The following is a 15,923-nucleotide window of genomic DNA, read 5'->3' as shown; positions in this document are numbered from 1 at the left end:
ATATATACCTTGATGTTGCAGAAAAAAGACCATATATTTTTTCAACCGATTTCCGAACTCTAAATGGGTGAATTTTGGCGAATTAAACGCCTTTCTATTATTCGCAACGTGACGTCACATCGGGAAGCAATCCGCCATTTTCTCACTTTCGTCGGTGTGTTGTCGGAGGGTGTAACAACACGAACAGGGACGGATTCAAGTTGCACCAGTGGCCCAAAGATGCGAAAGTGGCAAGAAATTGCACGTTTGTTCCGCACACTTTACCGACAAAAGCTATGCTACGACAGAGATGGCAAGAATGTGTGGATATCCTACGACACTCAAAGCAGATGCATTTCCAATGATAAAGTCAAAGAAATCTGCCGCCAGACCCCCATTGAATCTGCCGGAGTGTGTGAGCAATTCAGGGACAAAGGACCTCGGTAGCACGGCAAGCAATGGCGGCAGTTTGTTCCTGCAGACGAGCGAGCTAAACCCCCTATCCACCCTAGCTTCCCTGGCCTGCTGACATCAACTCCAAAACTGGACAGATCAGCTTTCAGGAAAAGAGCGCGGATGAGGGTATGTCTACAGAATATATTAATTGATGAAAATTGGGCTGTCTGCACTCTCAAAGTGCATGTTGTTGCCAAATGTATTTCATATGCTGTAAACCTAGTTCATAGTTGTTTGTTTCCTTTAATGCCAAACAAACACATACCAATCGTTGGTTATAAGGCGATCGCCAAATTCGTCCTCGCTTTCTCCCGTGTCGCTGGCTGTCGTGTCGTTTTCGTCGGTTTCGCTTGCATACGGTTCAAACCGATATGGCTCAATAGCTTCAGTTTCTTCTTCAATTTCGTTTTCACTACCTGCCTCCACACTACAACCATCCGTTTCAATACATTCGTAATCTGTTGAATCGCTTAAGCCGCTGAAATCAGAGTCTGAATCCGAGCTAATGTCGCTATAGCTTGCTGTTCTTTCCGCCATGTTTGTTTGTGTTGGCTTCACTATGTGACGTCACAGGAAAATGGACGGGTGTTTATAACGATGGTTAAAATCAGGCACTTTGAAGCTTTTTTTAGGGATATTGCGTGATGGGTAAAATTTGGAAAAAAACTTCGAAAAATATAATAAGCCACTGGGAACTGATTTTTAATGGTTTTAACCATTCTGAAATTGTGATAATGTTCCCCTTTAAGCTGTACATCAAGCAAGAACGGGAAAGAATTCCACCTGAAAATCTTAAAAAATTGGTATCCTCAGTTCCCAAACGTTTACTGAGTGTTGTTAAAATAGGCTCAGAGACAGCTTCTTCCCCAGAGCTGTCACCATCTTATAATAAATAATTCACCCCTATACAATATCCTACCCTAATACCCTACTGTGAAATATTACCAGTCGAGTGCAATACATCCGACACTGATTGTTATTTATTACTCTGTTACTCTTGTCTTGTTCTGTATATTGTACAGTATTTTGTATTTTTTATAGTGTTTTGTACATTGTACAGGATTGCTTATTATTTGGATTGGATAGTAGTCTGTTTATTACAATTCTTAGTTTTATCTTAATTACCTCTTGTGTAATTGATTTTTATCCCATATTTGTTCCCACTACCGCACCTTAAGTTGGAGTCCTTAATCTCGTTATATGCAAATATAATGACAATAAAATCCATTCTATTCTATTCTAAAAGGAAAGGCCATGTAACACAGTGGTAAAAATGCCCCCGTGCCAACTTTTTTGCAATGTGTTGCTGCCATTAAATTCTAAGTTAATGATTATTTGCAACAACAACAAAAAAAGTTCTCAGTTCGAACATTAAATATCTTGTCTTTGCAGTTTATTCAATTGAATATAAATTGAAAAGGATTTGCAAATCATTGTATTCTGTTTTTATTTACAATTTACACAACGTTCAGAGTTCCTCACGAGGAAACCTTACAATGTAGTACATCCATAAACTGCTATAAAATGGAGAAGATGGTGAGGTATTGTCATAGTTTTATCAATTTTCCCAGATTTTCTATATTTTGAAATGCAAATATTGGTTCTCTTCTTGGACACACGTAATAAAGGTGTATTTTTTTGCTGTAAATTAATCACAACATTAACGCTGCACAAAACATTATGTCGCTACTGGTCCCCCGCTTTCTAAAAGATAATGTTAAAAAACAACTTCAAACCTTGTCTAGATGTTTATTGACGTATACTATTCATGTTTAAATAACTTTTACTGCAAATAAATATTGGCTCCAAATATCAGTTATCGGCCAGACCCCAAAAGGGACAAGCGGTAGAAAATGGATGGGATGGATGGGTTACTAATTATCAGTATCGGCCCTGAAAAAAATTTATCGATAAGAGTCAATTTACTTAAATGAGCCGGTCTAAAGACTCGACCTGTTTGCAGACGTCATCAGTTGAGAAAAATCTTAAGTAGGGCTCAAAAGGCCACTTGATTTTGCAATGCATTGTGGGGGCTGGGTAGACATACTTGTAGGACAAAGGCTTTGTTAACAATGTGAATATAGCAACAAACTGGATTAAAATGGATCGCACAAAATAAAATAAAAAACAAGGCCCCGTAGCGAGACAAACTTTTTGACTTGTGGGCCACATTGGGTTAAAATAATTTGGCAGGGGGTCTGAAAGCCGACTGCATGTAAAGTAAATATATATATATATTATTTAGGGCTGTCAAATGATTAAATTATTTAATCACAATTAATCAAATTTTTTTGCTCCTCTCTGAGCTACCACCTTACCGTGGTAGAGGAGTTTGCGTGTCCAAATGATCCTAGGAGCTATGTTGTCCGGGGGTTTTATGCCCCCTGGTAGGGTCTCCCAAGACAAACTGGTCCTAGGTGAGGGATCAGACAAAGAGCAGCTCGAAGACCTCCATGACGAATAAAAATAAAGGACCCAGATTTCCCTCGCCCGGACGCGGGTCACCGGGGCCCCCCTCTGGAGCCAGGCCCGGAGGCGGGGCACGATGGCGAGCGCCTGGTGGCCGGGCCTGTCCCCATGGGGCCCGGCCGGGCACAGCCCGAAGAGGCAACGTGGGTCCCCCCTCCAATGGGCTCACCACCCATAGCAGGGGCCATAGAGGTCGGGTGCAGTGTGAGCTGGGCGGAAGCCGAGGGCAGGGCACATGGCGGTCCGATCCTCGGCTACAGAAGCTAACTCTTGGGACGTGGAACGTCACCTCGCTGGGGGGGAAGGAGCCCGAGCTAGTGCGCGAGGTCGAGAAGTTCCGGCTAGATATAGTCGGACTCACTTCGACGCGCAGCAAGGGCTCTGGAACCAGTTCTCTCGAGAGGGGCTGGACTCTCTTCCACTCTGGCGTTGCCGGCAATGAGAGGCGACGGGCTGGGGTGGCAATTCTTGTTGCCCCCCGGCTCAGAGCCTGCACGTTGGAGTTCAACCCGGTGGACGAGAGGGTAGCTTCCCTCCGCCTTCGGGTGGGGGGACGGGTCCTGACTGTGGTATGCGCTTACGCGCCAAACGGCAGCTCAGAGCACCCACCCTTTTTGGATTCGCTCGAGGGAGTACTTGAGAGTGCTCCCCCGGGTGATTCCCTCGTTCTACTGGGGGACTTCAATGCTCATGTTAGCAGCGACAGTGAATCCTGGAGAGGCGTGATTGGGAAGAATGGCCGCCCGGATCTGAACCCGAGTGGTGTTTTGTTATTGGACTTTTGTGCCCGTCACAGATTGTCCATAATGAACACCATGTTCGAACATAAGGGTGTCCATATGTGCACTTGGCACCAGGACACCCTAGGCCGCAGTTCCATGATCGACTTTGTAGTTGTGTCATCGGATTTGCGGCCTCATGTTTTGGACACTCGGGTGAAGAGAGGGGCGGAGCTTTCAACCGACCACCACCTGGTGGTGAGTTGGCTGCGATGGTGGGGGAGGATGCCGGACAGACCTGGCAGGCCCAAACGCATTGTGAGGGTTTGCTGGGAACGTCTGGCAGAGTCTCCTGTCAGAGAGAGTTTCAATTCCCACCTCCGGAAGAACTTTGAACATGTCACGAGAGAGGTGCTGGACATTGAGTCCGAGTGGACCATGTTCCACGCCTCTATTGTCGAGGCAGCTGATTGGAGCTGTGGCCGCAAGGTAGTTGGTGCCTGTCGTGGCGGTAATCCTAGAACCCGTTGGTGGACACCGGCGGTGAGGGATGCCGTCAAGCTGAAGGAGTCCTATCGGGTTCTTTTGGCTCATAGGACTCCTGAGGCAGCGGACAGGTACCGACAGGCCAAGCGGTGTGCGGCTTCAGCGGTTGCGGAGGCAAAAACTCGGACATGGGAGGAGTTCGGGGAAGCCATGGAAAACGACTTCCGGACGGCTTCGAAGCGATTCTGGACCACCATCCGCCGCCTCAGGAAGGGGTAGCAGTGCACTATCAACACCGTGTATGGTGAGAATGGTGTTCTGCTGACCTCGACTGCGGATGTTGTGGATCGGTGGAGGGAATACTTCGAAGACCTCCTCAATCCCACCAACACGTCTTCCTATGAGGAAGCAGTGCCTGGGGAGTCTGTGGTGGGCTCTTCCATTTCTGGGGCTGAGGTTGCTGAGGTAGTTAAAAAGCTCCTCGGTGGCAAGGCCCCGGGGGTGGATGAGACCCGCCTGGAGTTCCTTAAGGCTCTGGATGCTGTGGGGCTGTCTTGGTTGACAAGACTCTGCAGCATCGCGTGGACATCGGGGGAGGTACCTCTGGATTGGCAGACCGGGGTGGTGGTTCCTCTCTTTAAGAAGGGGAACCGGAGGGTGTGTTCTAACTATCGTGGGATCACACTCCTCAGCCTTCCCGGTAAGGTCTATTCAGGTGTACTGGAGAGGAGGCTACGCCGGATAGTCGAACCTCGGATTCAGGAGGAACAGTGTGGTTTTCGTCCTGGTCGTGGAACTGTGGACCAGCTCTATACTCTCGGCAGGGTCCTTGAGGGTGCATGGGAGTTTGCCCAACCAGTCTACATGTGCTTTGTGGACTTGGAGAAGGCATTTGACCGTGTCCCTCGGGAAGTCCTGTGGGGAGTGCTCAGAGAGTATGGGGTATCGGACTGCCTGATTTTGGCGGTCCGCTCCCTGTATGATCAGTGTCAGAGCTTGGTCCACATTGCTGGCAGTAAGTCGGACACGTTTCCAGTGAGGGTTGGACTCCGCCAAGGCTGCCCTTTGTCACCGATTCTGTTCATAACTTTTATGGACAGAATTTCTAGGCGCAGTCAAGGCGTTGAGGGGATCTGGTTTGGTGGCTGCAGGATTAGGTCTCTGCTTTTTGCAGATGATGTGGTCCTGATGGCTTCATCTGGCCAGGATCTTCAGCTCTCACTGGATCGGTTCGCAGCCGAGTGTGAAGCGACTGGGATGAGAATCAGCACCTCCAAGTCCGAGTCCATGGTTCTCGCCCGGAAAAGGGTGGAATGCCATCTTCGGGTTGGGGAGGAGACCCTGCCCCAAGTGGAGGAGTTCAAGTACCTCGGAGTCTTGTTCACGAGTGAGGGAAGAGTGGCTAGTGAGATCGACAGGCGGATCGGTGCGGCATCTTCAGTAATGCGGACGCTGTATCGATCCGTTGTGGTGAAGAAGGAGCTGAGCCGGAAGGCAAAGCTCTCAATTTACCGGTCGATCTACGTTCCCATCTTCACCTATGGTCATGAGCTTTGGGTTATGACCGAAAGGACAAGATCACGGGTACAAGTGGCCGAAATGAGTTTCCTCCGCCGGGTGGCAGGGCTCTCCCTTAGAGATAGGGTGAGAAGCCCTGTCATCCGGGGGGAGCTCAAAGTAAAGCCGCTGCTCCTCCACATCGAGAGGAGCCAGATGAGGTGGTTCGGGCATCTGGTCAGGATGCCACCCGAACGCCTCCCTCGGGAGGTGTTTAGGGCACGTCCGACCGGTAGGAGGCCACGGGGAAGACCCAGGACACGTTGGGAAGACTATGTCTCCCGGCTGGTTATGGTGGTCATTTTTCCCACGGTCTGTGAACACACCGTGTCGGTGGAGAATTAACAAGTGTTGTGTGTCTAGAAGTGAAGCACGGAGGAAATACTTGTTGGAATTGGGCCTGTTGTTAGCATAAAATTGGCCATATAAGCTAAAAAGAGCGTCAGACTTTTGTTTGTTTTCTCCTGGACGCTACAGTACATCATTATACTTTATTTTGTTAGGTGTGGCGGCTAATATGAAGGCGAAACCCTACATGTGGTTAAACCGGATGTATAGCTTCGCGCTTTTATTTTGAAGCCGGAAAAATCTGTGATTGTTTTGAGAAAGTGTCTTGACATGTTTTAATGTCGGATCGACTGTTTGCAATAAAAAAAAGTCTCTTTTCGACTTCCTGCCAACCGCCTTTCATTTCTGTTGAGCTTTTATGTCATCTTACTTACTAAAGCAGTCACAGTAACAATCTACATGTTGTTTTCACTGCACCTTAACCATAATCTGAACATGGAAGCCACCACCCACCTCTGAACGACACGTGCAGCAGGTGTTTGCTGCAGAGATGTCGCCTCTTCTCACGGCGAAAAATAGTCCTATCTTGTCGGGCGAACAACTTGCCATGGCTTTGAACCTGATATTTCCATAAGGTAGACAACTTTCCTTTGTCCATTTCTGCTCGCTTGTGACTCGTCAGTAGCAAGTGAACTGCAGCCAGGTTTCCCCTGCTACAGCACGCCCCGAGGGTCAAAAAAGATGTTTGCGTTAATTGCCCTTTAAGAAAATGTGTGCCGTTATTGAAATTTATAGTTAACACGTTATCCCGTTAGCTTTGACAGCCCTGAGATATATATATATATATATATATATATATATATATATATATATATATATATATATATATATATATATATATATATATATATATATATACTTGTGTGTATATGACTATATACACATACAAATATACATACATACACACACTTATACATATATACACATGTATACATACATATGTGTACATACTGTATTGTATTAATATGATAATAATAATTGGATATTAGGAGTATGTGAAAGTTTGACTCCTACCTTGTCTACTGTTGCGTCTGACCAGTCTCCCTTTCAGGGAATTTAAATCACCGGCCAATCCCAAGTTCTTTAGATGACATATATGCTGAGTAAGAAGGACCATCAAGACAGAATAGGAATATTAACAAGTTTTACTGAAGCTTTAGGAGACCAGGCCTATCGTCCTTTCATATCAACATATCGAAATGGTCTAACATTCAAACGGGAAAAGACAACTTATTGAATACGAAAACAGCCTCAACCCTGTCCAGAAAGGAATGCCTCCCCCTTCTCCAACACTGATAAGATAAGGAGGGGGGTGCATCTCTGCCACATTCCAATGCCTAAGACACTACACAGACATCTGCAGACAAAAAGAAACAAGTATACAGAGTATAAATGGAAAAATACTAGCTGATCCAAACATGACTATGACTAAAGAAAGAACTCTTAAACATACATGCATTCTCCACACTACTTACTCCTTAACTTTTGTAATCAGAAATATCAACCAGCTGAAATTTGCCAAACATGGATAAGTGGTGAGAAAGCGTTTAGCAATTTTTCCCATCATGCATTGCAATTGTTTTAAATGGGTGTAATTTAGATTTTTTTATGGCACTTTAACGTTTTGCTTTTTTTTTATAGCATCCACAAAGTGACCATGTGTGTTGACTTTTTGTGTTGGTTTATTTATTTTTTTGCACCATGAGTAGGGACAGTTGTTTAGATTGGGTCATAGAAATATCTGCTGTACCATTTACACTTCAACGCACAATTCAAGGTTATTGACCTGATGTACTCATGTTGTCCACAGGATGGCAGCCAGCATACATTGCCCGTCGGGTGTTACCAAAGTAATCTTGGAAACACCCGACGGGCCAGATTTCTTCTACGGATCAAGATGTCTCGCGGGCCAAAGTGTCCACGCAAGCGGGTGTAGTTTTTTTCAGCCTAGCGTAAGTCTGAACTTCCATTTCAACTTGCAGCATTTCTCTCGTGCAGTTTATGACATTTATTTGGTTGCTGCATTTTTGGTTTTGAGTGATTTTGCCCGCCAGAGTTGGTGCAGAACAATGAGCGGAGGAAAAAAACGGCGCGTGAATCCCGGCTTTTGTGCGAAAGTGGCGACCGATCAAACGGCTGCGAAGGAGATGAGCTGATGCCGTCTTACCTCGTTTTCATTCGAGTCTTCCATCTTGTTTCACTTTTGAATCATACTTTTCCTGCAACTTCAGCCGACATTCCGAGTTGTTCCCCTGCCAAACCAAGCGTGTAAATTACGATTACAACAAACATGGCGGGAAATACGTCATCTTTTGTGTTTCTTTTATTCATTCACTGGATGTGATTGGCCGGTCAGGGTTTAGCCACGCCCCACCCCGGGTCAGAAATGGGAGCCATCTTGAACCGTGTCACACATTACACATGATTTGTTTAGTGAGCAGATGGAGACAATTCTGACAGGAACATAAGGTCCTTGAACGCACCACCGTGCTGGTGACCCACCACCTTCACCAGAAAAGTTTACTCACAGTTCAGTCATCCTTTCTTTTTAGATAAATGTTTGTTTTTCCTCGTCAGGCTGCCGACGCCGATTGCCGTCGTCTGATTGGATGAAATGGAAGCAGACAGGAAGTCACTAATGACAACAACAACAACAACAAAACCAAGAAGAATCAGCTTGTTACACTCTGCATATTTACATAAAAACACTTTCATTTTGAGGGAGATTTCTTTTTTGCGAGTGCCTTGAACGCCTCCGAGGTGACATCCAGGCTGGGACTTCTGCTCGGTCCAAGAACCAGGACCGGTCCGGCCACCGACGTCTCCTCCTCCTACCCTCTCAGCCGGTGGGCATGTAGGGGGTGTCGCTGTGGTAGTTGTAGTCGGGACACACCTTCTGCACCAGCTTGTAGTCGGTGCTGTGGAAGGTGATGAAGATGCAGATGACCTTGAAGGGCTTGGAGCAGAGCCAGGACACGTGGCTCTGGGTCTGTTCCTGGGGGCAGCTCTGCGAGGGGTCGTGGGCGCACAGCGAGTTCCTGGTGCCCTTCTCTACCTTCTCGTACTCCACCCTGCAGTTGAACAGCTTGGTCTCCTTGGTCTCCACCGCCGTCTGCTGGACGTGGTGGAGGTGGTGGTGCTGGTGGTACTGCGGGGGCGGCTGCACCTGGAACTCCACAGCCTTGGTTGGAGGAACCAGTCCCACGGAGACGTTGCCCTGACCGGTGGAGTTGTGGCGGAAGTAGACGCTGAAGGTCCCGTTGCCGTGGTCCACGATCTTCCCGGTGATGAGAAGGTTGAGCTTCACCGTCTTGATGTTGGAGTGGAAGTCCCCCCAGCCAAACATCTTCTTGAACTTGCCCGTCTTCACGATGGGCCTCCTCTTGGCCCGCGAGCGAACCTCACGGGGGGAGGAGCCGGAGACGTTATAGAGCCACTTCCACGTCTTGGCGTCGTCCTCGTGGAAGTCCACGTCCAGAGATGTGAAGTTCTCCTTTCTGTCCAGCGTCTGAGCCAGGAGGCGGCTGATGGACAGAGCCTTGCTGCTCTCAGGCCAGTAGGTCTTCATCTTGGACTTGGAACTTTCTCTAAACTCAGCATTTCCTGATCTTGAGTCCACATTGACCACCTGGGCAACGAGAACAAACACAGGACATGATCCGATCACCAAGGTGGACTATGGAAGGAACAGTACCTCAGGTAGTGCTGTACGGTATACCGGTATTACTATAGTTGCCGTCAAAATGTAAACAAACACCATTGGTAGATCTACACCTAAAGTCCACTGTAATGATACCAACTACAGGACCGTATCTAAGTTAAAGTTAAAGTACCAATGACTGTCACACACACACTAGGTGTGGTGAAATTTGTCCTCTGCATTTGACCCATCCCCTTGTTCACCCCCTGGGAGGTGAGGGGAGCAGTGGGCAGCAGCGGTGCCGCGCCCGGGAATCATTTTTGGTGATTTAACCCCCAATTCCAACCCTTGATGCTGAGTGCCAAGCAGGTAGGTAATGGGTCCCATTTTTATAGTCTTTGGTATGACCCGGCCGGGGTTTGAACTCACAACCTACCGATCTCAGGGCGGACACTCTAACCACTAGGCCACTGAGTAGGTATCGATATCGATGTAATCATAGTAGTATCTAGTCGATACTACTATGATTACATCGATATATTTTGGAATCACAACATCTTCTTTTGTTTAAAATAAAATATATATACGTTTATAAACTCAGGAAATATGTCCCTGGACACAAGAGGACTTTGAATATGACCAATGTATGATCCTGTAACTACAAATCCCGTTTCCATAGGAGTTGGGAAATTGTGTTAGATGTAAATATAAACGGAATACAATGATTTGCAAATCCTTTTCAACCCATATTCAATTGAATGCACTACAAAGACAAGATATTTGATGTTCAAACTCATAAACTTTGTTTTTTTTTTGCAAATAATAATTAACTTAGAATTTCATGGCTGCAACACGTGCCAAAGTAGTTGGGAAAGGGCATGTTCACCACTGTGTTACATGACCTTTCCTTTTAACAACACTCAGTAAACGTTTGGGAACTGAGAAGACACATTTTTTAAGCTTCTCAGGTGAAATTCTTTCCCATTCTTGCTTGATGTACAGCTTAAGTTGTTCAACAGTCCGGGGGTCTCCGTTGTGGTATTTTAGGCTTCATAATGCGCCACACATTTTCAATGGGAGACAGGTCTGGACTACAGTCAGGCCTGTCTCGTAACCGCACTCTTTTACTATGAAGCCACGTTGATGTAACACGTGGCTTGGCATTGTCTTGCTGAAATAAGCAGGGGCGTCCATGGTAACGTTGCTTGGATGGCAACATATGTTGCTCCAAAACCTGTATGTACCTTTCATCATTAATGGCGCCTTCACAGATGTGTAAGTTACCCATGTCTTGGGCACTAATACACCCCCATACCATCACAGATGCTGGCTTTTCAACTTTGCGCCTAAAACAATCCGGATGGTTCTTTTCCTCTTTAGTCCGGAGGACACGACGTCCACAGTTTCAAAAAACAATTTGAAATGTGGACTCGTCAGACCACAGAACACCTTTTCACTTTGTATCAGTCCATCTTAGATGAGGGTGGTACTGCGGGGGCGGCTGCACCTGGAACTCCACAGCCTTGGCTGTACTGTATCAACAAGCAACATCAGTGTGTAAAGGATATCACCACATGGGCTCAGGAACACTTCAGAAACCCACTGTCAGTAACTACAGTTGGTCGCTACATCTGTAAGTGCAAGTTAAAGCTCTCCTATGCAAGGCGAAAACCGTTTATCAACAACACCCAGAAACGCCGCCGGCTTCTCTGGGCCCGAGATCATCTAAGATGGACTGATACAAAGTGGAAAAGTGTTCTGTGGTCTGACGAGTCCACATTTCAAATTGTTTTTGGAAACTGTGGACGTCGTGTCCTTTGGACCAAAGAGGAAAAGAACCATCCGGATGGTTATAGGCGCAAAGTTGAAAAGCCAGCATCTGTGATGGTATGGGGGTGTATTAGTGCCCACGACATGGGTAACTTACACATCTGTGAAGGCGCCATTAATGCTGAAAGGTACATACAGGTTTTGGAGCAACATATGTTGCCATCCAAGCAACGTTACCATGGACGCCCCTGCTTATTTCAGCAAGACAATGCCAAGCCACGTGTTACATCAACGTGGCTTCATAGTAAAAGAGTGCGGGTACTAGACTGGCCTGCCTGTAGTCCAGACCTGTCTCCCATTGAAAATGTGTGGCGCATTCTGAAGCCTAAAATATCACAACGGAGACCCCCGGACTGTTGAACAACTTAAGCTGTACATCAAGCAAGAATGGGAAAGAATTCCACCTGAGAAGCTTCAAAAATGTGTCTCCTCAGTTCCCAAACGTTTACTGAGTGTTGTTAAAAGGAAAGGCCATGTAACACAGTGGTGAACATGCCCTTTCCCAACTACTTTGGCACGTGTTGCAGCCATGAAATTCTAAGTCAATTATTATTTGCAAAAAAAAAAATTAAGTTTATGAGTTTGAACATCAAATATCTTGTCTTTGTAGTGCATTCAATTGAATATGGGTTGAAAAGGATTTGCAAATCATTGTATTCCGTTTATATTTACATCCAACACAATTTCCCAACTCATATGGAAACGGGGTTTGTAAATAATTCAATTTATATACTGTGAGGATTATCTTGTGTGATGACTGTATTATGATGATAGTATATATCTTTATCATGAATCCGACTTAAACAAGTTGAAAATCTTATTCGGGTGTTACCATTTAGTGGTCAATTGTACGGAATATGTACTTCACTGTGCAATCTACTAATAACAGTTTCAATCAATCAATCAATCAATCAATCAATCAATCAACACCTTCACCACTGCTTAATTCCTCCGGGGTTGTGGATGGCTCAGTAGCGCTTTATAGCGGCAGCCGGCCTCCAGAGCCCCAAATCCCCCCGCCCCCTCTGTTGTGAGTTGTTGTGATTACATGCATCATGTTTATGTGTGCCATGCTATGTGAGGTTTTTCCCTCGGACTCAGTCTGGACCCATCCTGAGGGTCCAGCCTTAGACTGATATTTTTTTTTACTCTTCCCCCTTCCCCAATGTCACCTTTTTCCCACCTTTTTTAAGGAGCGCCGTAAGTGGCTGATCCGTTGGCGGTCCCGTCTTCTCACCTTGTAACGTATGTCTGCTCTTAGTGGGACTGTGCCGAAAATGACATTTCAGTTCTTATGTGTCTTGTACATGTTAAAGAATTGACAATAATAAAGCATCTTGAATCTTCTTGAAATTTTGAAGATTTACGAGCTTTCTGGCGGGTGGATCATGTCCCAATACTTTTGCCGTGACTGTGAAAGTTTCAAAGACGTCGGAGGTGAGGAGTCAACACCTCCGTGGGTGCCGTCGCCACACCGCCACCCTCCCCCATTCCGCGCCGTCAACGAGTGTTGACGTTCGATGCCGACAGTTACGGCGCGCAAAACGTCTTTGGCGTCCCCTCCAAACCGAGACGGAGCGCCGCACGCCACCCGCCTGCTGAATGTGCTCTGCATGATGGATGAGTCATCAGGACGAATCCCGCAGATGACAGCGCCAAGTACGCCCCCCCACCCCCACCCCTCCGCCGCCGAGGCCCGCGCACCCGCCGCGCGTCCGCCCGGCCGAGCTCGCTGACAGCAGATCCATCTGCCGGAACGCCTTAGCGTCGCGTAGCCGGGGCCGGGTCCGATCAATAGTGTAAAAATAAGGTCTTGTTTCACGGGGAGCGTCGGCCCAGGTGCATTGTGGGAGGCCGCCGCCTCAAAGGGCTGCGGGATCGCGATAGTGATCTTCCCGTGAAGGACGCCTTGGCTTTGTGGGAAAAAAAAGATGGCCTCCGGTTGTTTTGAAGAGAGCGGCGTGATGGACGAGCTGACGCCAGGGCGCCGTTTGTGGCGGACTTGGCGGTTACAGCCCTCGCTGGACATGTGCATAGATCTTTCTCCCCCCCATGCCAAAAAGGAAGCTGCAGGACTTTCAGAATAAAAGATTTGCGCTGACAGGGTGAAATATGAATTGGAGCGTTGCAGCGAGGTTTAGTGGCTCAGCGGCGCAGTTAAACGCTATTAATGAAGCGCGTCTTTTGTCTAACACGCGTCCGCCGCGGCCATGATGTATTGTCAGGAGATAAATTCACAGCCGGCATCGGGCATGACTTCCCGCTCGGGATTTATTGGCGCCATTACGCTCCGACGTAAAGCTCCTTAAGGATGGCCGACTTCTATCAAGTAGCGTCTTAGAAAGTGCCGAGCAAGCAGACGCACACTTTTTTTTTTTTTTACGTGACATCGCTTCCTCTTTCCTGCACACACTGGACGCCACTTTATGAAGTTTATATTAACAATTATGTCATTTACAATAAAAGAGGAGAAGTCGTTATTGCTGCCGAGTCAGCAGAAAACCTGACGCGAGAAGACACTTGAATATGAAAACACAAAGTATCTGTCGTCATTAATCCCACCGCTTTTATACCAGCATATACGATATATTCAAGCATTATATTACACTATTACATTATATTATACTTGTAAATATTGAAAAAAAAAAATGTGATATTTGTATTTGACTAACTTTCTAATTATACAATACTAATAATTATTATAAAACAGAAAAATAGTATAAAAGCCAATATATTATACACTCTTATGTCCACATATACTTTATAAAAATATACATTATATTTAAAAATATTTGATTAACCTTACAATTCTATACAGACAGCTATTCCAAAGATAATACAGAAAAAAGTATGAATTCCAATATATTACACACTTTTATGTCTAGATATACTCGTAAATATTTGATAAAAATATTCATTATACTTTAAAATATTTCATTATATTTGTAGTGTTTGATTAACTGTCTTACTATACAATACTGAAGGCGAGTATAAACATAATACACAAATAGTATGAGAGCCAATGTATTAGACACTGTTACGTCCAGATATACTCGTAAATATTTGATAAAAATATACATTATACTTACAAACATAATACAGAAAAAAGGATGAATGCCAATATATTACATATATTATTTACAAAAATATGTTATTATATTTGTAGTATTCGATTAACGTTCTTACTATACAACACTGAAAGCTATTATAAAAATAATACAGAAAATGATGATTATACTTGAAAATATGCTATAATATTTGTAGTATTTGATTAACTTTCTTACAATACTATACAGAAGGCTATTACAAACATAATACAGAAAAAAATATGAATGCCAATATATTACACACTGTTAAGCCCAGATATACTCATAAATATTTGATAAAAACATACATTATTTAAAAATATATATTATATTTGTAGTATTTGAGTAACATTCTTACTATACAACACTGAAAGCTATTATACAAATAAAACAGAAAATTATAATTATACTTTAAAATATGCTATAATATTTGTAGTATATTTTTTTCTGTATTATTTTTATTTGATTAACTTTCTTACTATACAACACTGAAGGCTATTATAAACATAATACAGAAAAAAGTATGAACACCAATATATTACACACTGTTATGTCCAGATATGGTCGTACATTTTGAAAAAAAGTATATACATTACATTTTAAAAGTTTTTGATCATATTTGTATTTGATTAACTTTCTAACTATACAATACTGAAGGTTATTATAAAACAGAAAAATAGCCTGACAGCCAATATAGTACACACTGTTAAGTCCAGATATACTCGTATATATTTGATACACATATATATTATACTTTAAAATATGTTATTATATTTGTAGTATTCGATTAACGTTCTTACTATACAACACTGAAAGCTATTATACAAATAATACAGACAATTATAATTATACTTGAAAATATGCTATAATATTTGTGTCATAACGTGGACTATGGGGTGTTTGTTTTCCCGAGACTCAAGTAAAGTTCCAGTGGAACTGGCGTGAAGGTAAAGACATCATTTATTTTAACACTAACAAAATGAACAAACAAAAAGCGCGCACAAGGCGGAAATGCAAACTTGACTATGATACAAAATACTAGCACAAAGGCAGAAACTATGAACATGAAACAAAACTCGCTAACTGTGACATGAACAAACAAAACGTACGTGGCATGGCATGAAGCATAACTATGAACAGGCATGAGTATCAGAGGTAGCAGAGTTAAACAGGGCTAAAAGAGTTAATGTCACCAGACCGACTGCCTGGCAACTACAAGCTTAAATAATAGTGTCTTGATTACAACTGGTGCGTGTGTCCAAATGAGTCCGGTGCGTGAGTCCAAATGCATGACAGGTGAAACCAATGAGTAGTCATGGAAACAAAAACAATGGAGCGTAAACAGAAACTAAA

General features: G+C 44.5%; 1 protein-coding gene across 2 annotated transcripts in view; it reads right to left on the bottom strand.

Annotated features, from left to right (window-relative positions):
* Window positions 1-8,322: 8,322 nt before the first annotated feature.
* Window positions 8,323-15,923, bottom strand: part of LOC133603219 (neurexophilin-1) — a 79,802-nt gene continuing 72,201 nt past the window's right edge. For both annotated transcript variants that reach the window (XM_061956402.2, XM_061956407.2), the window contains exon 2: window positions 8,323-9,642. In XM_061956402.2, the coding sequence (XP_061812386.1) occupies window positions 8,854-9,642 (789 nt within the window). In that variant the 3' untranslated portion in view covers window positions 8,323-8,853. The remainder of the gene's footprint in view (window positions 9,643-15,923) is intronic.

This window comes from Nerophis lumbriciformis, linkage group LG04 (genome assembly GCF_033978685.3).
Source record: "Nerophis lumbriciformis linkage group LG04, RoL_Nlum_v2.1, whole genome shotgun sequence".
Lineage (NCBI taxonomy): Eukaryota > Metazoa > Chordata > Actinopteri > Syngnathiformes > Syngnathidae > Nerophis > Nerophis lumbriciformis.
The sequence above is the reverse complement of the archived record's forward strand: the minus strand, read 5'-3'. Positions and strand labels throughout refer to the sequence as shown.